Source organism: Eubalaena glacialis, chromosome 5, assembly GCF_028564815.1.
Source record: "Eubalaena glacialis isolate mEubGla1 chromosome 5, mEubGla1.1.hap2.+ XY, whole genome shotgun sequence".
Classification (NCBI taxonomy): domain Eukaryota; kingdom Metazoa; phylum Chordata; class Mammalia; order Artiodactyla; family Balaenidae; genus Eubalaena; species Eubalaena glacialis.
The window spans coordinates 94478147-94500963 of NC_083720.1; the positions used below are offsets into that span (position 1 = coordinate 94478147).

General features: G+C 38.5%; 1 protein-coding gene and 1 non-coding gene across 2 annotated transcripts; both read right to left on the reverse strand.

Moving 5' to 3' along the window:
- Positions 1 to 15597: 15597 nt before the first annotated feature.
- TRNAW-CCA (transfer RNA tryptophan (anticodon CCA)) lies at positions 15598 to 15670 on the reverse strand. Its single transcript has one exon. It is a non-coding gene; the product is annotated as a tRNA-Trp (tRNA).
- Positions 15671 to 16423: 753 nt separating this feature from the next.
- On the reverse strand, positions 16424 to 18480 carry CXCL10 (C-X-C motif chemokine ligand 10). The gene is made up of 4 exons (XM_061191495.1): positions 18370 to 18480; positions 17729 to 17855; positions 17409 to 17498; positions 16424 to 17010 (listed from the first exon to the last, which is right to left on the reverse strand). The coding sequence occupies exons 1-4, from the start codon at positions 18428 to 18430 to the stop codon at positions 16977 to 16979; spliced, it is 312 nt and encodes a 103-aa protein (XP_061047478.1). The 5' UTR covers positions 18431 to 18480; the 3' UTR covers positions 16424 to 16976.
- Between the last annotated feature and the right edge of the window lie 4337 nt (positions 18481 to 22817).

Below are 22817 nucleotides of genomic sequence, written 5' to 3' on the forward strand. Positions count from 1 at the left end.
TTACAACATGACCGTAATACAGTAGATATGTCCATTTTGTTCACTGTTACATCAAATTTTATTTGTGTACATCAAACATAGAGAGCTTTTTGCTCAGAAAAGACATTCTTCTTCACCTCTTATCTAACTTCCTTAGGAGTAGAGACTTTTATTTTTTAAAATATCTGCCTAGACTTCTCTTTCTGAACTAGATTTCTGCATGAGCCTTGTTTTCTGGCTTATATTATAATTTTTAAAAATCTCATTAAAATTTTTTTTTCTATTTGTGGAAGAGACAAGTACACTTTCCCTTCCAAGTTTATATCCCTCGTGGCAATTAAGTAAGGCAATACCTTGTTCTGGACAAGGCAGTGTAGACTATAGTATTTAAGAGCCAGTATGCCACTTCCATCCTTCTCTTCCTGACATGGCAACCCTTGATTGAGATAGAGGGAGACTGTATTCCTGAGTTAGCATAGAGGCCCTGCCAACCTGCATGGAACTTTGAGTGAGCAAGAAATAAACTTTCATTGTGTTAGGTCTTTAATATTTTGAGAACTTTGTTACTACAGCATAGTCTAGCAATATTGTACATTTTTGGGGGTATGTTTTATAATATGTGTATAGCTTATAAATAGTAATGATGGTGATGGCATACTAAGAATAGAAAGGCTTTCATGATCTAATTCCTGTCTGTCTCTCCAACGTCATTTCCCACAATATCCATACCTCTAACTTTAAGCTTACATTCCTCCAGATTGAATATGCTGTTTCACACCTGTGTCTTTGTACATGCTCTTTCCTCTACTAGAATTCACTTTTATCCTTCTACCTATCAGATATATATGCGTCTTTCAAATTCCAGATTGCCATCACTTTCCCAGGAAAGGCTTCCCTGATTTTCTCTGCTTTCTTTGTACATTTGGAAGTTTTTCAGTCCATGGAGTTTTTTCAGTTCAAATTTATTTACCTTTGTCTTTGTCATTAATAGTAAATTATAAACTCACAGTGTAGTAATTTCTTTTAACCTGGTATATAATGGGGATAAAGAAATGTATGTTAAATGAATGCCCTGCTTTTGAACAGAGAGCAATTTAAATCTCTATTGGTTAATGCCTCCTGAAAATTAGTTCACAGCCAGTTGAGAATAAGAGAGGTACCTTTTGTATAGATTCATGGGGTCAGGAAGAAAAAGAAAATGAGAGGGCAAGAAGGAGAAATTGTGCCACTTCAGTTTTGCTGTGATCCAGTTAAGGTTTTCATAGTAATGGTCATATACTGTATTCCTTTGTTATATGCCAGAATGTGTTAGTATTCGCCTTTTCTCTCTCTTTTTTGGTATTGCATTAGATTTCTATTTATTTATTTTTTCAGTTTCCCCTATTGAGGTATAATTGACATATAATAGTAGCTTCAGATTTAGAACCTAATGATTCAGTATTTGTATATATTGTGAAATGATCACCACAGTAAGTCTAGTTAACATCTGTCACATAGTTAACAGTTTTTTTCCTTGTGATGAGAACTTTTAAGATTTACTCTCTGAGCAACTTTCCAATGTGCAGTACAGCATTATTAACTATAGTCACCATGCTGCACATCACATCCCCAGTGATAGCTCTCTTATTCTTTCATTTTTGCTGGGTGAAGTTGTTTGACATACATGAAGACATCTCACAGTTGGTAACATTCTGGAGTTTTTTGTTTCTTTGCTAGTTTGTTTTGCCTTTTTAATGTAAAATAGAGCATGTGTTTAAAAATTAAAAGTGTGTAGGTACAGATTAAAGAACAAATTCTTATGTACCCACTATCTAGGTAAAAAATAGAACTTTACCTTAGTCCAGAAGCCCCTTATGTGCTCTTCCCTGATTGCATTTCCTTCTCACCTCCTGAAATAATCACCATCCTGAACTTTATCATTCCTTTGTTTTTTGTTTTTATCAGATATGTCTTTACTGCTAAATAACATTTGACCCTTGAACAAAGTAGGGATTGGGGTACTGACCTCTCCCCCTAAGTCAAAAATCCATGTATAACTTTATAGTCAGCTCTCCATATCTGTGGTTCCACATCTGTGGATTCAGCCAACAGCCGATCGTGTAGTACTATAGTATGTATTGAAAAAAATCCCCATGTAAGTGGACCCACATAATTCAAACTTGTGTGTTCAAGGGTCTTTGTACAATGTTAACTTTGCCTATTTTAAAACTTTATAGTAAATGGAATCATGCTGCATGCACTTTTCTGTGACATGCTTCTTTTGTGCAAAATTATTTTTGAAATTCATCCATGTTGCTGTATATAGTTGTACTTCATTTATTTCCATGCTGTATAATATTCCATTGAATTAAAATACCCTAATTTACTTACCATTCTATTTATGAACATTTGGATTTATATCCAGAGTTTTACTACTACAAACAATGTTGCTATAACATTCTCGCATATATATCCTATACAAGAATTTATCTGCAGTGTCTACGTAGTAGTATAATTGCTAGGGCATAGAGGGTGCACATGTTGAATTGTATAAGATAATACCAGATGGGTTTTCAAGGTAGTTATAGCTATTTTCTCTTTCATCAGAAGTAGAGGTATCTCATTTTCTAGATACCTTCCTGACACTTGCTATTACCCAACTTAAAAAATTTTTCTAGTCTGGTGATATGAAATGGTATATCATAATGATTCCAAAGTACATGTTTTTCTGCGGGTGGTGGGGGGTAAGCTTCGGAGCCACAGAGGAGAGCACAGCAACAGGGTTGCGGAGGGCAAAGTGGAGAGATTCCCACACAGAGGATCGGTGCCGACCAGCACTCACCAGCCCGAGAGGCTTGTCTGCTCACCCGCAGGGGCGGGGGGCTGGGAGCTGAGGCTCAGGCTTCGGTCAGATCCCAGGGAGAGGACTGGGGTTGGCGGCGTGAACACAGCCTGAAGGAGGCTAGTACGCCACAGCTAGCCAGGGAGTCCGGGAAAAAGTCTGGAGCTGCCGAAGAGGCAAGAGACTTTGTCTTGCCTCTTTGTTTCCTGGTGCGTGAGGAGAGGGGATTAAGAGCGCTGCTTAAAGGAGCTCCAGAGATGGGCGGGAGCCGCGGCTATCAGCACGGACCCCAGAGACAGGCATGAGACACTATGGCTGCTGCAGCCACCAAGAAGCCTGTGTGCAAGCACAGGTCACTATCCACACCTCCCTTCCCGGGAGGCTGTGCAGCCTGCCACTGCCAGGGTCCCGTGATCCAGGGACAACTTCCCCGGGAGAACACACGGCACGCCTCAGGCTGGTGCACCGTCCTGCCGGCCTCTGCTGCTGCAGGCTCGCCCCGAACTCCGTACCCCTCTCTCCCCCTGGCCTGAGTGAACCAGAGCCCCCAGATCAGCTGCTCCTTTAACCCCGTCCTGTCTGAGGGAAGAACAGATGCCCTCAGGCGACCTACATGCAGAGGCGGGTCCAAATCCAAAGCTGAACCCCAGGAGCTGTGCGAACAAAGAAGAGAAAGGGAAATTTCTCCCAGCAGCCTCAGGAGCAACGGATTAAATCTCCACAATCAACTTGATGTATCCTGCATCTGTGGAACACCTGAATAGACAGCGAATCATCCCAAATTGAGGAGGTGGACTTTGGGAGCAACTATATATATATATATATATTTCCCTTTTTCTCTTTTTATGAGTGTGTATGCGTATGCTTCTGTGTGTGATTTTGTCTGTATGGTTTTGCTTTTACCATTTGTCCTAGGGTTCTGTCTGTCCGTTTTTTGGTTTTGTTTTGTTTCTTTGTTTTAGTACAGTTTTCAGTGCTTGTTATCATTAGTGGATTTGTGTTTTGGTTTGGTTGTTCTCTTCTTTCTTTCTTTCTTTCTTTTTAAGTACTTAAAATTCTTTTTTAATAATTCTTTTTTGTTTTTTATTTTAATAACTTTTTTATTTTATATTATTTTATCTTTTTCTTTCTTTCTTTTTTTCCTCCCTTTTATTCTGCGCCGTGTGGAGGACAAGCTCTTGTTGCTCCAGCCAGGTGTCAGGCCTGTGCCTCTGAGGTGGGAGACCCAAGTTCAGGGCATTGGTCCACCAGAGACTTCCCAGCTCCACGTAATATCAAATGGTGAAAATCTCCCAGAGATCTCCATCTCAAGGCCAAGACCCAGCTCCACTCAACGACCAGCAAGCTACAGTGCTGGACACCCTATGCCAAACAACTAGCAAGACAGGAACACAACCCCATCCATTAGCAGAGAGGCTGCCTAAAATCATAATAAGGTCACAGACACCCCCAAAACTACCACCAGACATGGACCTGCCCACCAGAAAGACAAGATCCAGCCTCATCCAACAGAACACAGGCACTAGTCGCCTCCACCAGGAAGCCTACAAAACCCACTGAACCAACCTTAGCCACTGGGGGCAGACACCAAAAATAATGGGAACTGCAAACTTGCAGCCTGCGAAAAGGAGACCCAAACACAGTAAGTTAAGCAAAATGAGAAGACAAAGAAACAGCAGATGAAGGAGCAAGGTAAAAACCCACCAGACCAAACAAATGAAGAGGAAGTAGGCAGTCTACCTGAAAAAGAATTCAGAGTAATGACAGTAAAGATGATCCAAAATCTTGGAAATAGAATGGAGAAAATACAAGAAATGTTTAACAAGGACCTAGAAGAAATAAAGAGCAAACAAACAATGATGAACAACACAATAAAAGAAATAAAAAATTCTCTAGAAGGGATCAATTGCAGAATAACTGAGGCAGAAGAACGGATAAGTGACCTGGAAGATAAAATAGTGGAAATAACTACTGCAGAGCAGAATAAAGAAAAAAGAATGAAAAGAATTGAGGACAGTCTCAGAGACCTCTGGGACAACTTTAAACGCACCAACATTCGAATTATAGGGGTCCCAGAAGAAGAAGAGAAAAAGAAAGAGACTGAGAAAATATTTGAAGAGATTATAGTTGAAAACTTCCCTCATATGGGAAAGGAAATAGTTAATCAAGTCCAGGAAGCACAGAGAGTCCCATACAGGATAAATCCAAGGAGAAACACGCCTAGACACGTATTAATCAAACTATCAAAAATTAAATACAAAGAAAAAATATTAAAAGCAGCAAGGGAAAAACAACAAATAACATACAAGGGAATCCCCATAAGGTTGACAGCTGATCTTTCAGCAGAAACTCTGCAAGACAGAAGGAAGTGGCAGGACATATTTAAAGTGATGAAAGGGAAAAACTTACAACCAAGATTACTCTACCCAGCAAGGATCTCATTCAGATTTGCTGGAGAAATCAAAAGCTTTACAGACAAGCAAAAGCTAAGAGAATTCAGCACAACCAAACCAGTTTTACAACAAATGCTAAAGGAACTTCTCTAGGCAGGAAACACAAGAGAAGGAAAAGACCTACAATAACAAACCCAAAACAATTAAGAAAATGGGAATAGGAACATACATATCGATAATTACCTTAAATGTAAATGGATTAAATGCTCCCACCAAAAGACATAGACTGGCTGAATGGATACAAAAACAAGACCTGTATATATGCTGTCTACAAGAGACCCACTTCAGACCTAGGGACACATACAGACTGAAAGTGAGGGGATGGAAATAGATATTCCATGCCAATGGAAATCAAAAGAAAGGTGGAGTAGCAATTCTCATATCAGACAAAATAGACTTTAAAACAGACTATTACAAGAGACAAAGGACACTACATAATGATCAAGGGATCAATCCAAGAAGAAGATATAACAATTGTAAATATTTATGCATCCAACATAGGAGCCCCTCAATACATAAGGCAAATACTAACAGCCATAAAAGGGGAAATCGACAGTAACACAATCATAGTAGGGGACTTTTAACACCCCACTTTCACCAATGGACAGATCATCCAAAATGAAAATAAATAAGGAAACACAAGCTTTAAATGATACATTAAACAAGATGAACTTAATTGACATTTATAGGACATTCCATCCAAAAACAACAGAATACACTTTCTTCTCAAGTGCTCATGGAACATTCTCCAGAATAGATCATATCTTGTGTCACAAGTCAAGCCTTGGTAAATTTAAGAAAATTGAAATCATATCAAGTATCTTTTCTGACCACAACACTCTGAGACTAGATATCAATTACAGGAAAAAATCTGTAAAAAATACAAACACATGGAGGCTAAACAATACACTACTCAATAACCAAGAGATCACTGAAGAAATCAAAGCGGAAATCAAAAAATACCTAGAAACAAATGACAATGAAAACACGATGACCCAAAACCTATGGGATGCAGCAAAAGCAGTTCTAAGAGGAAAGTTTATAGCAATACAATCCTACCTTAAGAAACAAGACACACTTTTTTGGCCAGCGGCATCGTAGAAGAAGTTCTGCTGCTTTCCATTTGCTTTCATGAGGGCAGACAGCAGAAGCAAGAAGAAGTACAATCCTGCAGCCTGTGGAACAAAAACCGCACTCACAGAAAGATAGACAAGATGAAAAGGCAGAGGGCTATGTACCAGATGAATGAACAAGATAAAACCCCAGAAAAACAACTAAATGAAGTGGAGATAGGCAACCCTCAGAAAAAGAATTCAAAATAATGATAGTGAAGATGATCCAGGACCTCGGAAAAAGAATGGAGGCAAAGATCGAGAAGATGCAAGAAATGTTTAACAAAGCCCTAGAAGAATTAAAGAACAAACAAACAGACATGAACAATACAATAACTGAAATGAAAACTACACTAGAAGGAATCAATAGCAGAATAACTGAGGCAGAAGATTGGATAAGTGACCTGGAAAACAGAATGGTGGAATTCACTGCCGCAGAACAGAATAAAGAAAAGAGAATGAAAAGAAATGAAGACAGCCTAAGAGACCTCTGGGACAACATTAAACCCAACAACATTCACATTATAGGGGTCCCAGAAGGGGAAGACAGAGAGAAAGGACCCGAGAAAATATTTGAAGAGATTATAGTCGAAAACTTCCCTAACATGGGAAAGGAAATAGCCACCCAAGTCCAGGAAGTGCAGAGAGTCCCATACAGGATAAACCCAAGGAGAAACACGCCGAGACACACAGTAATCAAAGTGGCAAACATTAAAGACAAAGAAAAATTATTGAAAGCAGCAAGGGAAAAATGACAAATGACATACAAGGGAACTCCCATAAGGTTAACAGCTGATTTCTCAGCAGAAACTCTACAAGCCAGAAGGGAGTGGCATGATATACTTAAAGTGATGAAAGGGAAGACCCTACAACCAAGATTACTCTACCCAGCAAGGATCTCATTCAGATTCGATAGAGAAATCAAAAGCTTTAGAGACAAGCAAAAGCTAAGAGAATTCAGCACCACCAAACGAGCTCTACAACAAATGCTAAAGGAACTTCGCTAAGTGGGAAACACAAGAGAAGAAAAGGGCCTACAAAAACAAACCCAAAACATTTAAGAAATAGGTAATGGGAACATACATATCGATAATTATCTTAAACGTGAATGGATTAAATGCTCCAACCAAAAGACACAGGCTTGCTGAATGGATACCAAAACAAGACCCATCTATATGCTGTCTACAAGAGACCCACTTCAGACCTAGAGACACATACAGACTGAAAGTGAGGGGATGGTAAAAGATATTCCATACAAATGGAAATCAAAAGAAAGCTGGAATAGCAATACTCGTATCAGATAAAATAGACTTTAAAATAAAGAATGTTACAAGAGACAAGGAAGGACACTACATAATGATCAAGGGATCAATCCAAGAAGAAGATATAACAATTATAAATATATATGCACCCAACATAGGAGCACCTCAATACATAAGGCAACTGCTAACAGCTCTAAAAGAGGAAATTGATAGTAACACAATAATAGTGGGGGCCTTTAACACCTCACTTACACCAATGGACAGATCATCCAAACAGAAAATTAATAAGGAAACAGAAGCTTTAAATGACACAAGAGACCAGATAGATTTATTATTAGATTATTAGATAGATTTATTATTAGATTATTAGATAAATTAGATTATTAATTATTAGATTATTAGATAAATCTATTATTAGATAGATTTATTATTAGATTATTAGATAGATTTATTATTAGATTATTAGATAAATTAGATAAATTAGATTATTAATTATTAGATTATTAGATAAATCTATTATTAGATAGATTTATTATTAGATTATTAGATAGATTTATTATTCAACACAGTTTTGGAAGTCCCAGCCACGGCAATCAGAGAAGAAAAAGAAATAAAAGGAATACATATTGGAAAAGAAGAAGTAAAACTGTCACTGTTTGCAGATGACATGATACTATACATAGAGAATCCTAAAGATGCCACCAGAAAACTACTAGAGCTAATCAATGAATTTGGTAAAGTTGCAGGATACAAAATTAATGCACAGAAATCTCTTGCATTCCTATACACTAATGATGAAAAATATGAAAGAGAAATTAAGGAAACACTCCCATTTACCATTGGAACAAAAAGAATAAAATACCTAGGAATAAACCTACCTAGGGAGACAAAAGACCTGTATGCAGAAAACTCTAAGACTGTGATGAAGGAAATTAAAGATGATACCAACAGATGGCGAGATATACCATGTTCTTGGTTGGAAGAATCAACATTGTGAAAATGAGTATACTACCCAAAGCAATGTACAGATTCAATGCAATTCCTATCAAATTACCAATGGCATTTTTTACGGAACTAGAACAAAAAATGTTAAAATTTGTATGGAGACACAAAAGACCCCGAATATCTAAAGCAGTCTTGAGGGAAAAAAATAGAGCTGGAGGAATCAGACTCCTTGACTTTAGACTATACTACAAAGCTACAGTAATCAAGACAATATGGTACTGGCACAAAAACAGAAACATAGATCAATGGAACAAGATAGAAAGCCCAGAGATAAATCCATGCACCTATGGTCAACTAATCTATGACAAAAGAGGCAAGGATATACAGTGGAGAAAAGACAGTCTCTTCAATAAATGGTGCTGGGAAAACTGGACAGCTACATGTAAAAAATGCAGTTAGAACACTCCCTGACACCATACACAAAAATAAACTCATAATGGATCAGAGACCTAAATGTAAGACCAGATACTATAAAACTCTTAGAGGAAAACATAGGAAGAACACTCCTTGACATAAATCACAGCAAGATATTTTTTGATCCACCTCCTAGCGTAATGGAAATAAAAACAAAAATAAACAAATGGGACCTAATGGAACTTCAAAGCTTTTGCACAGCAAAGGAAACCATAAACAAGACAAAAAGAGAACCCTCAGAATGGGAGAAAATATTTGCAAACGAATCAACGGACAAAGGATTAATCTCCAAAATATATAAACAGCTCATGCAGCTCAGTATTAAAAAAACAAAGAACCCAATCCAAAAATGGGCAGAAGACCTAAATAGACATTTCTCCACAGAAGATATACAGATTGCCAACAAACACATGAAAAGATGGTCAACGTGACCAATCATTAGAGAAATGCAAATCAAAACTACAATGAGGTATCACCTCACACCATTCAGAATGGCCATCACCAAAAAAATGTACAAAGAATAAATGCTGGAGAGCGTGTGGAGAAAAGGGAATCCTCTTGCACTGTTGGTGGGAATGTAAACTGATACAGCCACTATGGAGAACAGTATGGAGGTTCCTTAAAAGACTAAAAATAGAACTACCATATGATTCAGCAATCCCACTACTGGGCATATACCCAGAGAAAACCATAAAGCAAAAAGACTCATGCACCCCAATGTTCATTGCAGCACTATTTACAATAGCCAGGTCATGGAAGCAACCTAAATGCCCATCGACAGACGAATGGATAAAGAAGTCGTGGTACATATATACAATGGAATATTACTCAGCCATAAAAAGGAACGAAATTGGGTCATTTGTAGAGACGTGGATGCATCTAGAGACTGTCATACAGAGTGAAGTAAGTCAGAAAGAGAAAAACAAATATCGTATATTAACGCATATATGTGGAACCTAGAAAAATGGTACAGATGAACCGGTTTTCAGGGCAGAAATTGAGACACAGATGTAGAGAACAAACGTATGGACACCAAAGGGGGAAAGCGGCGGGGGGTTGGGTGTGGTGGTCAGATGAATTGGACGATTGGGATTGACATGTATACACTGATGTGTATAAAATTGATGACTAATAAGGACCTGCTGTATAAAAATAAAATAAAATAAAATTGAAAAAAATAATTGGATAAAGTCAATTTCAAGATAAATTCAACACCTATGTTAAGTCCACAAAATCAAGAAGAGACAAAAAAAGAAAAAACAAACAAAAAACCAAAATACTGAGTATAGTTCCCTGTGCTATACAGTAGGTCCTTGTTGGGTATCTATTTTATATATAGCATTGTTGAACTAGATAATATGTTCTCTATTCTTAATGGAATATGTGAATTTACAACAAAAGTAACATTTAAATTAATGCAATTAAATCCACAACTTATGACAAAAAAATTAAATGTGTATTTCTGTGTCTGTTTTGTCATTTCATGTGTAGCTATTTTTAGGTTCTATCTATAAGTGATATCTGATGCTAAGTCTCTTTTTCTGTCTGACATGTGTCACTTAGAAAGATTGTACCTAAGTCCATCCGAGTTGCTGCAACTGACCTTATTTCATTGATTTCATGGCTGACTAATATTCCATTGTACATAAGTATCACATCTTCTTTATCCATGTTTTCCTTGCAAGGAAATTTTGGTTGTATCTGAGTCGAGACTCTTGTAAACAGAGCAGCAGTAAACATTGGGTTGCATGTGTCCTGTGGAGTTTTGGGTTTCCGAAGATATACGCCCATGAGTGGAAGTCCTGTATGCTCTGTAGCTTTGTTTCTTAGATTTTTTTGGGAAACACAATACACTTCTCCAGAGTGCCATTCGCAATTTACCTTCCCACAATCAGCGTAAAGGGGCTCCCTTTTCTCCACGCCCTATCCTGTATTTCTGGTTTTTACACTTTGTGAGGATAGCCCTTCAGACTGATGCGAGGTGATACCTCTTTGTAGTGTTGATTTGCACTGTGTGCCGTTTTGGTTGGCCAAAAAGGGGGTATGCGTTTTTCCTGAATATATTCAGGAGGAACGCATATGCCCTTTTTGGCCAACGGCATCGTAGAAGAAGTTCTGCCGCTTTCCATGTGGTTTCATGGCGAGTCCAATCTACCTCTTGAAATCCCGTTCCTGCAATTCTGCCTTGCTTTCAAGTCGTTTTTCGTGACTTACCTCAAGGCATTTTTCCACGTTAGGTATCTTTTACAATCCTGCAAGATTGTGAATTGCAGCGTCCCTGAGCTCTGCTTTTCAACTTGTTTCTTTGGGAAATGGCCACAAAACAGCAGGATTTTTTCAAGCCCTATTCTGGTTCTAAGGGCAAGCTGAGCCTTTGGTCAATTCCTCTTCCTAATTGGAAATTAGAGTGGCATGTGCCTGTCCAACCACCTAGGCCTTGTCTCTCATTGTTCCCCCCATTCCAGTTCAGCCACCGGACAAATTCCAAACTGTGCGAAACAGGGTGTTGAAGGTGCTGACTTCCCCAGATGGGGAGATTGTTAGGAAAGAGGCTGGAGGGGGGAACCCGAGCACCAGCAGATGAGGAGATGAGCTGCCTTTTCCAAACTCTTCCCGATCCGATGGTGTACCATTCTCTGGGTGTCCCATGCATGTTTTAGCTGTATGAAGGGTCGCCGGCATCTGGAGATTTGGGACCCATGGAATCAGAACCAGGCAGTATTACTCTAAAGGGGCTGCATTTGCTGACTCATCCTTACCAAGCCTCCTAGCCCCACGAGTGTCCAGCCTTAGGTCCCATCCAGCTGTGGGTCTAGATGTGGTCAATCCAGGTGACATCACAGCCCCTGAACCAATTCTGTAAGAATTTATCTCTCACTCACTGTCTTTATTTTTTGTGTGTAATTTATTTTTATAATGGCTTGTAGCTGATTTTCAGTGCTGTGTTTCTTGCTGCTGTACATCCACTTGATTTGCTCACAGAGAGACATCAATAAATTCATTTTCAGATTCTTAAAAAAAAAAAAAAGAAACATCTCAAATAAACAACCTAATCTTACACCTAAAGCAATTAGAGAAAGAAGAACAAAAAACCCCCAAAGTTAGCAGAAGTAAAGAAATCATAAAGATCACATCAGAAATAAATGAAAAAGAAATGAAGGCAATGATAGCAAAGATCAGTAAAACTAAAAGCTGGTTCTTTGAGAAGATAAACAAAATTGATAAACCATTAGCCAGACTCATCAAGAAAAAAAGGGAGAAGACTCAAATCAATAGAATTAGAAATGAAAAAGGGAAAGTAACAACTGACACTGTAGAAATACAAAGGATCATGAGAGATTAAGCAACTATATGCCAATAAAATGGACAACCTGGAAGAAATGGATGAATTCTTAGAAAAGCACCACATTCCAAGACTGAACCAGGAAGGAATAGAACATATGAACAGACCAATCACAAGCACTGAAATTGAAACTGTGATTAAAAATCTTCCAACAAACAAAAGCCCAGGACCAGATGGCTTCACAGGCGAATTCTATCAAACATGTAGAGAAGAGCTAACACGTATCCTTCTCAAACTCTTCCAAAATATAGCAGAGGGAGGAACACTCCCAGACTCATCCTATGAGGCCCCCATCACGCTGATACCAAAACCAGACAAAGATGTCACAAAAAAAGAAAACTACAGACCAATATCACTGATGAACATAGATGCAAAAATCCTCAACAAAATACTAGCAAACAGAATCCAATAGCACATTAAAGGGATCATACACCATGATCAAGTGGGGTTTATCCCAGAATGCAAGGATTCTTCAATATATGCAAGTCAATCAATGTGATACACCATATTAACAAATTGAAGGAGAAAAACCATATGATCATCTCAATAGATGCAGAGAAAGCTCCTGACAAAATTCAACACCCATTTATGATAAAAACTCTCCAGAAAGTAGGCATAGAGGGAACTTACCTCAACATAATAAAGACCATATGTGACAAACCCACAGCCAACATCGTCCTCAATGGTGAAAAACTGAAATCATTTCCACTAAGGTCAGGAACAAGACAAGGCTGCCCACTCTCACCACTATTATTCAACATAGTTGTGGAAGTTTTAGCCACAGCAATCAGAGAAGGAAAAGAAAAGGAATCCAAATCGGAAAAGAAGAAGTAAAGCTGTCACTGTTTGCAGATGACATGATACTGTACATAGAGAATCCTAAAGATGCTACCAGAAAACTACTAGAGCTAATCAATGAATTTGGTAAAGTTGCAGGATACAAAATTAATGCACAGAAATCTCTTGCATTCCTATACACTAATGATGAAAAATCTGAAAGTGAAATTAAGAAAACACTCCCATTTATCATTGCAACAAAAAGAATAAAATACCTAGGAATAAACCTACCTAAGGAGACAAAAGACCTGTATGCAGAAAATTATAAGACATTGATGAAAGAAATTAAAGATGATATGAATAGATGGAGATATATACCATGTTCTTGGATTGGAAGAATCAACATTGTGAAAATGAGTATACTACCCAAAGCAATCTACAGATTCAATGCAATCCCTATCAAACTACCACTGGCATTTTTCAGAGAGCTAGAACAAAAAATTTCACAATTTGTATGGAAACACAAAAGACCCCGAATAGCCAAAGCAATCTTGAGAAAGAAAAATGGAGCTGGAGGAATCAGGCTCCCGGACTTCAGACTATATTACAAAGTTACAGTAATCAAGACACTATGGTGCTGGCACAAAAACAGAAATATAGATCAATGGAACAGGATAGAAAGCCCAGAGATAAACCCACGCACACATGGTCACCTTATCTTTGATAAAGGAGGCAAGAATATGCAATGGAGAAAAGACAGCCTCTTCAATAATTGGTGCTGGGAAAACTGGACAGCTACATGTAAAAGAATGAAATTAGAACACTCCCTAACACCATACACAAAAATAAACTCAAAATGGATTAAAGACCTAAATGTAAGGCTAGACACTATCAAACTCTTAGAGGAAAACATAGGCAGAACACTCTATGACATAAATCACAGCAAGATCCTTTTTGACCCACCTCCTGAGAAATGGAAATAAAAACAAAAATAAGCAAATGGGACCTAATGAAACTTAAACGCTTTTGCACAGCAAAGGAAACCATAAAAAAGACGAAAAGACAACCCTCAGAATGGGGGAAAATATTTACAAATGAAGCAACTGACAAAGGATTAATCTCCAAAATTTACAAACAGCTCATGCAGCTCAATATCAAAAAAACAAACAGCCCAATCCAAAAATGGGGAGAAGACCTAAATAGACATTTCTCCAAAGAAGATACACAGATTGCCAACAAACACATGAAAGGGGGCTCAACATCATTAATCATTAGAGAAATGCAAATGAAAACTACAATGAGATATCATCTCACACTGGTCAGAATGACCATCATCAAAAAATCTAGAAACAATAAATGCTGGAGAGGGTGTGGAGAAAAGGGAACTCTCTTGCACTGTTGGTGGGATGTAAATTGATACAGCCACTATGGAGAACAGTATGGAGGTTCCTTAAAAAACTAAAAATAGAACTACCATATGACCCAGCATTCCCACTACTGGGCATATACCCTGAGAAAACCATAATTCAAAAAGAGTCATGTACCACAATGTTCCTTGCAGCTCTATTTACAATCACCAGGACATGGAAGCAACCTAAGTGTCCATCAACACATGAATGGATAAAGAAGATGTGGCACATATATACAATGGAATATTACACAGCCATAAAAGGAAACGAAATTGAGTTATTTGTAGTGAGGTGGATGGACCTAGAGACTGCCATACAGAGTGAAGGAAGTCAGAAAGAGAAAAATAAATACCATATTTTAACACATATATATGGAATCTAAAAAAAAAAAAAAAGGTCATGAAGAACCTAGGGGCAAGATGAGAATAAAGACACACACCTACTAGAGAATGGAGTTGAGGACACGGGGAGGGGGAAGGGTAAGCTGGGACAAAGTGAGAGAGTGGTAGTGTATATATGGACATATATACACTACCAAATGTGAAATAGATAGCTAGTGGGAAGCAGTCACATAGCACAGGGAGATCAGCTCCGTGCTTTGTGACCAGCTAGAAGGGTGGGATAGGGAGGGTGGGAGGGAGGGAGATGCAAGAGGGAAGAGATATGGGGATATATGTACACATATAACTGATTCACTTTGTTATAAAGCAGAAACTAACACACCATTGTAAAGCAATTATACTCCAATAAAAACGTTAAAAAAAAAAAAGAGCAAGTGCATGTCCCTGATTACTAATGAAATTGAGCATCTTTTCATATGTTAAGGGCTTGTGTTTTCTTCTTTTGTGAAATTCCTATTCATTTGTTTCCTGTTTTTCAGCTAGCTATCTTTTCCTTTTTTATTCATAGGAGTTCTCTATATGTTTGTTTTTTTTTTTTTAATATTTTGTTTACTTATTTTGGCTGTGCTGGGTATTAGTTGCCTCGTGCGGGATCTTTTAGTTGTGGCATGTGGGATCTACTTCCCTGACCAGGGATTGAACCTGGGCCCCCTGCATTGGAAGCATGGCGTCTTAACCGCTGGACCACCAGGGAAGTCCCCTCTGTATGTTTTAGATACTAATAATTTACCAACTAAATGCATTGCAAATACCTTCTTGATGACAAATTGGATATGGGAGGCAAGGGAGAAGAAGGAGTGCAGAATTACTCCTAGAATTCTCGTTTGGGGAACTGAATGGATGATGGTGCTATTAAAGTAGGATGTAGAATAGAGGAGGAGAAATAGATCTGGGGGAGAGAGGAATTAATTTAAGACATTTTGGAGTTTGGTGTTTCCATCGGATGTTGAGTTGCAAATGTCTCATAGAAAGTTGGCTCTAAGGATCTGAAGCTCAGGCCAAGCTCTGTTATGCCACATAAGTCCTGGAGGACTCCTGTATGATGGGCCTTCCAGGAGACTATAGTTGGAAGGAATATGGTAATTCTCAAACTCATTTGTCCTCTACCCATCCTTACTTCTTCTCTAGGCTATGGATTCTCCAATCTAAGCTTTTTATGAAATAAATGTCCCAAATGACCCACCAGACACTTCATCTTAGTTATAATTACTTTATTATGTTTTGGTCTCTAAACAGTTAAATAATCTTTCTTAATATTTCTAGGAGAGAACATTACTTTTATTTTGAAAAGCATTCAGCATATTTGTCTTACATAACATGCAGAACATGTATCTAAATTTTAAAATATCTCCCATTGCAGTACTTAATTACACAAGTTATTACATAAACACTGAAAACAATATAAGAAACATATACATCTAAGAATTCTACTTTGTGTAGTCTTTGACTAAATAATACTATTTTCACATACATTTCCAGATACTTCTAGCTGGTTCTGTGTATTTGGAATTATGTATATAACACCCGGAAGAATATGGGCCCCTTGGAGGGATGGCAGTAGAAGCCCATGGAGAAAAGATCTTTCTTTAAAAGGCAGATTGTATTATTGCTTTGAATACCTTTTAGTTATTTGAGATTCTAAGATCCCTGATAAGCCCAGAGGGGGAAGACCCCTTCATAACCCCCTTTAGAAGATAGAAAAGGTGAGGAAGCTGTCAGGCTGTCAGTAGCAGGGCTAGGGCTTGGCACACTCATTAAGAATGTAGCACCTCAGCATAGCTTATAGTGTAGTGCCAGGGCAGAGTTACTACCAAACAGCTCAGGACGATGAGCCATCCACCGCCCTGCAGGAGCAGTAGCAGCCAATTTGGTGACTGTGGTTGGTCACCTTTTAGGAGAACCGCAATCCACGGACAATTAGGGCTTGACATATACTGTGTGTAGGGAAGTGACGGCAGAGGTAGCTTCTCTGTGGTCCATCCTTATCGGTAGTTCAGTGATTATGCCTCTTTCTGTGTTTGAGATCTTCTGGACCTGTAAGAAGAGAAGGAGAGTGTAAATGACTCTGACTTCAGTCTGAATTCTGCTTGGAACATGCTGAATTCATAGATAATCCTAAGTCTTCAGTTGAAGTGTGTAGTGAGCTTTCCTGCTGCTACGCAATGATTGTGGGTTACACGGGATGCTTATAGTTATAGCTCTGCTTTAAGGTTAAAGTGACCTATTGACACTTCTAGACAGTAATCAGGGTAACTGTTGATACCACACAAGATGACACCTCAGTATATAAATAGACGGAGGTAGTGGAAGCATGGTGGTAAACACCATTTTAAGCCAAGAATTCCACAGGAATGCCCTATGCAGATATTTCTAACATCCCAAGATCGACATTTCTTAAAGAGCAGTCCTTCTGCAAGCAATAGCAAACCTACCTTTTCTTGCTAATTGCTTTCAGTAAATTCTTGATGGTCTTAGACTCTGGATTAAGACATCTTTTCTCCCCGTCCTTTTTCATTGTGGCACTATAGAAGTAAATAGGAGTGAAAATATTTAAAACAACATTGGGCCAATAAAACAGATGGAATATACAGTTTTAAAGTCAGACATTTAGGTTTCACTTTAGATGTTTCCCTTTGCTGTACAGAAGTCTTAGAATCATCACAAACCCTTTACTGATTTTTGTAATCATCATCATGTATTTAATTGTATGATTACAACCAGGGAGGTAATCATTAGGTGGGATTTTACTCACATGATCTCAACACGTGGGCAAGATTGACTTGCAGGAATCACTTCAAGTTTTTCTAAGGACCTTGGATTAACAGGTCGATCACTGATCTTGATGCACGTACAGCGTGTAGTCCTAGAGAGAGGTATTTCTGCAGGAAAAGAGACAGGTACAGCAGACGACGTTAGCACAGTTTTCATTTTAGGCATTTAATGTGGATTGGGTAGTACTTAGCTGAACCTGTACCTCTGTGTAATCACATAGTCAATCTGTGGTCATACAGCTCTGTATGATTAATTAGTTGATTCTCTGAAAGAATGGAATTGCAACTTGTTGATTGTAAGATCATACCCTTGAGCCCAGGTCATACAGTTACTTAAGTTAACTAAGGAGATACCTGTCTCATCCTCTTTCTCCTCCTTCCCTCACATTTTCTCTGTCTGTCCCTCTTCCTCTTCCACTCCCACCTTCCTCCTTCTCTCTTTCTTTTATTCCACTTGCTTCTCTGACTATAAACTCTGACCAGAAGGAATCTCTGCTCATTTACCCTTCATTTAGAAGGCAGGCTGTAAAACTTTTGCAAATACATTATTTCTGCACTTAAAGAGTTTACACCCAGTCCTATTTCTGATCTTACAAATTAAATATCCCTTGATGTTCCTCACCTTGAGTTCCTCTCGGAGTCAGAAGGATAAGGCAGAAAATAAGAACAGCACTTTGGTTCATGGTGCTGCAACTGAAGGTTCTTCTGTAGTAGGCTCAGACTGCCTGAACAGTTGAGGAGTGTCTCCGAAAACATCGGGCTAGGTTGCAGTATTTATTTGCAAAGGCACTTTCCCTCTCTAACTCTGATTGGATAACATTACAGTTGACTTGGGAAAACCTGTGTCTGTTCCTTGGGGAAGTCCCATGTTGCAGAATCGAAGATATTATTTGTATTTATTGTGGCTTCTGAGTTATGGAATTTCCCTCCACCTCCTTTGTTTCAATAAGAGTGAGCTAGGTTTCACTTTCTAAATCATGAACTATTTCTTGAAAAACATAACTTTACTGCAAATATAAATACTTTTTAAAAAAATGGAACTTGGATTCTCATCTCGCACCTCCTGAAAAATGCAAATGTCAACTTAAACTCAAGTTAAAGTCTTAAACACAGTTTTAAAATGAGTAAGCCTTAATATTTGTTTTGAATCCATTTAAATTTGCAGCAGTAAGGCATGAATAGGAATATCTTACATTTATTCACTTTTTATGGGTTTCAGAGATGTTGTATACTTTCTCGTTTTATTTCTACAGTAATCCTGTAAGAAGGTAGGAAATTATTTTATATGTGGAAGAATAATCTTCAAGGTTAGATAACTGTGTTAGGTCATACAAAGGTTGCCATCCATTTATTCTGACTATGATGCTTTTCTTCCAACATTTATTTTAAATTTTGGTAATACTTTCAGAGGCTAGATAATTTTTTAAAATTCCACAGTAATAGCAATTTTTCAACCTTTGGAGGTAAATCTAATTTTTGGAAACAGTAATTTAGCCAAGCACTGCAGTGTTTGATCAGTATTACAGAGTAATAGGTTTGGTTTTCTTGGACAAGGTCAAAGATATAGAATTGGCAAGGTTCAAGGAATTCCAGAAGTGCTCTGATTATTCATAACATCATTAGAATAAGTGAATTGCTTCCAACATAATTATTTCTAGGGAAAACACTACTCATTTGGATATCTGATTTCTGGTATGTTATTAAACAAGTTTCATGTATTATAGTCAGTCCCTGAATGAAAACATCGTAAGACAATATCCAGAATGGACTAAGGAAAGGATTTGTAGCTATAGTAGGGTTATTGCAAAAAACAAAAGATGCTTTTTGAGGAAATAAACTTAAAAGAGGGGCATAAATAGAGATGGGAGAACAGAATGGAAATAGAGAGGTTGATTTAAGATGGGTACAGCTCTAAGAGAATGTCACATGCAAAGCAAAGGCAAAAAAGTGTTAGCCTTTGAGCTGGTAACATTGATAACTGAAATAAGCACAGTTTCAACTGGGCAAATAGGGCCAAATAGGGTCAAAACTTGGCCTCTTATCTTAGCATTCAGTAGTACTTGGCTGACACCATCAGTAAGAAGTAGGTGATACTCATGTAGTATAACATGTGTTGGAATTTCACCAATATCCAAGGGTTATATAGTCTGGTTGTGTTCTTTGCGAGTGATTGGCAACAGGGGATACAAAATGAAATACTATTCTAAATGCAGGCATCAGATGCAGGTGATACTTGGAACCTAGGAAAGTATCTGGGAGGTCTTTTCATAGTCAGCTAGGCTGACTATGAAACAATGTAGGGATAGTCCAGAGAAAGGTAGGTCTGCCATCCTAGGGTTAGACTAGTGTACCTGGCAGATACTGGCCTACAGCTTGGCATAGAGGCCAAGATAAAAGCCCGTATCTGCAAACTGGACACACATAAGACTTGGAACTTCAGGTACAGGAGATCTGTCATCAGAGCAGTGAGGTGTTGCTTGGGGAGGCGGAAATTGCTGGATCCCAGGTTGGTCTGTTCCAGGGACTGGGTAGAGCTAAGCTTCCCAGTGGGTAAGTCAGTGAGTGGACTTAACTGTGGGGAAACTGGAAGCTCAGAAGGAGGGGAAGTGAGGCAGAGACTGATAGAGCCAAGAAGACTTTCACTCAGTAAAAAAGGCCTTCTTCTGATGAGGGAAAGGTCTGTGCGAGACAGTGACATGGAGGGGCCCTCCCATGGCTGTTTGTGCAGAATAAAAATAAGACTGTGAGTAAAAATGCCAAACATTTTTTGGGGAAATGTCTGACATCATGGATGGAAGAGGCACTGAACAGTTCAACATTAAACAATAAAAAGATACATGGTGATAATTTTACTTTTGTTAGTGTCTCAGTTCTCAGCTAAGATGCTGTCTATATAGCAAAGTAAAAGGAGAGTTGAGGTAGATGCCTGCTAGTGGATTGTTATTAATGAGAAAATATTTCTTATTTGTTTAATTGATTTTTAAAAGTATTACATAGCATTAACTGTATGCCAGGCATTGTTTGAAGTGCTTTATGAATATTGACTTATTGATAATCGTTAAATAGTGACTCATGTTACCCAGTAACTAGCTCTAGAGTCCATTTTCTGAACAACTTTGTTATGCTGCCTCTCAGAGAGAACATTGTTCTTGATTTGGATTTCTGATTTCCATTCTATCTTAATTGGCTGAAGCCATCTTTGATGTTATTTTGATGCCTCAGTAATTAAACACCTAGAAAAGGTTTAAGATGTATCTATCTTGCACTGAATTCATACTGAAATGAAAAATGCTGTAGTATATATATGTTAAACACATATATACAGATATACACATGTGTTAGTAAACAATCACATAGATACATATTTATTTACTTACAGTATTTTTAAAAGGTAGTTTTCTTGCCTAAAACAGACCATGTTCAGTTGGATTCGTTTAATTAATTAATTAATTATTTTAATTAATTAATTTTTGGCTGCATGGGTCTGCGTTTCTGCTTGCGGGCTTTCTCTAGTTGCGGCGAGCGGGGGCTACTCTTTGTTGTGGTGCGCGGGCTTCTCATTGTGGTGGCTTCTCTTGTTGCGGAGCACGGGCTCTAGGCACGCAGGCTTCAGTAGTTGTGGCGCGTGGGCTCTAGAGCACAGGCTCAGTAGTTGTGGTGCAGGGGCTTAGTTGCTCCATGGCATGTGGGATCTTCCCGGACCAGGGCTCAAACCCGTGTCCCATGCATTGGCAAGCAGATTCTTAACCACTGCATCACCAGGGAAGTCCCATTTTAGATTATATTGAACATTGTGATCCTGGGATTTTTGTGACTGGGGGAAAAAGACATTTATTTCTTCCTAGTTCTGATATTTGTATTCTAATTGTGTTAAAATATGTAAATTTTGTTTCTTTAAGAGTTGGGTTTTATTGCAATTTTTAAAACACTGCAAATAGATTTAATCATTCAGCACCTTGTTATTTCTGGAACTAGACAATTCCTCGGTTATATTCATCAGCCTACTCAACTTCTCTTTCATCAGAAATATAGATGTCTCCCAAATTTTTTTTATATTCTTATTTTTAACTGCTGTGACTTGCTCAATCATTATAAATTATCTTTCTTTGTCTCTACTAACAATTTTTTGTCTGGTCTATTAAATATAGCTAATTCAGCTCTCTTCTGGTTACTGTCAGCATGATATATCTTTTTCTGTTATTTAACTTTTAACCTGTTTATGTCAGTGAATATAAATTTTGCCTCTTGTAAAAACTGTACAGTTGGATCATACTTTTTAAAAATCCATTTTCCGGAGAGCTGCCAATATGGCAGAGTAGAAAGACCCTGAGCTCACCTCCTTTCATGAGCACACTAAAATCACAACTATCTGCAAAACAGCCATCAATGAAAAAGACTGGAACCTACCAGAAAAGATCTTATACAACAAAGATATAAAGAAGGGACCACAATGAGATGAGTAGGAGGGGCGGACTTACGCTAAAATCAAACCCCATACCCCTTGGAGTGCAACCCACAAACTGGAGAATAATTATATTGCAGAAGTTCTCCCGTACAAGTGGGAGTTCTGAGCTCCACGTCAGGCTCCCCAGCCTGGGGGTCTTGCACCAGGAAGACGAACTGCTAGAGCATTTGGCATTGAAGGCCAGTGGGTCTTAATTTCAGGAGCCCCACAGGACTGGGGAAAATAGAGAGTTTACTCTTAAAGGGTGCACACAAAATCTCATGTGCACTGGGACCCAGGGAAAAAGCAGTAATTTGATAGGAGCCTGGGCCAGACCTACCCTCTGGTCTTGGAGAGTCCTAACCATCAGCAGACAGGCTGCCTAAGGACTTTCTAAGTCCACAGCCACCTTTAGACATGCCTCTAGACATGGCCCTGCCCACCAGAGGACCAAGACCCAGCTTTACCCAGCAGTGGTCAGGCACTGGCCCTTCCCTCCAGTAAACCTGCACTAACCTCTAGACAAGGCTCACCAACCAAGGAACAGACACCAGACACAAGAAAACTACAATCCCACAGCCTATAGACCCAGCCTGTCCACAGCAGGCCAGATCCTACCCTGACAG

Coding starts and splice junctions, on each gene's coding strand:
- CXCL10 (XM_061191495.1), bottom strand. CDS start 18,430: ATGAACCAAAGTGCTGTTCTTATTTTCTGCCTTATCCTTCTGACTCCG. Junction 17,499..17,728: donor TGCCCACGTGTTGAGATCAT/GTGAGTAAAATC, acceptor TTACTTCTATAG/TGCCACAATGAAAAAGGACG. Junction 17,011..17,408: donor AAAGCAATTAGCAAGAAAAG/GTAGGTTTGCTA, acceptor CTCTTCTTACAG/GTCCAGAAGATCTCAAACAC.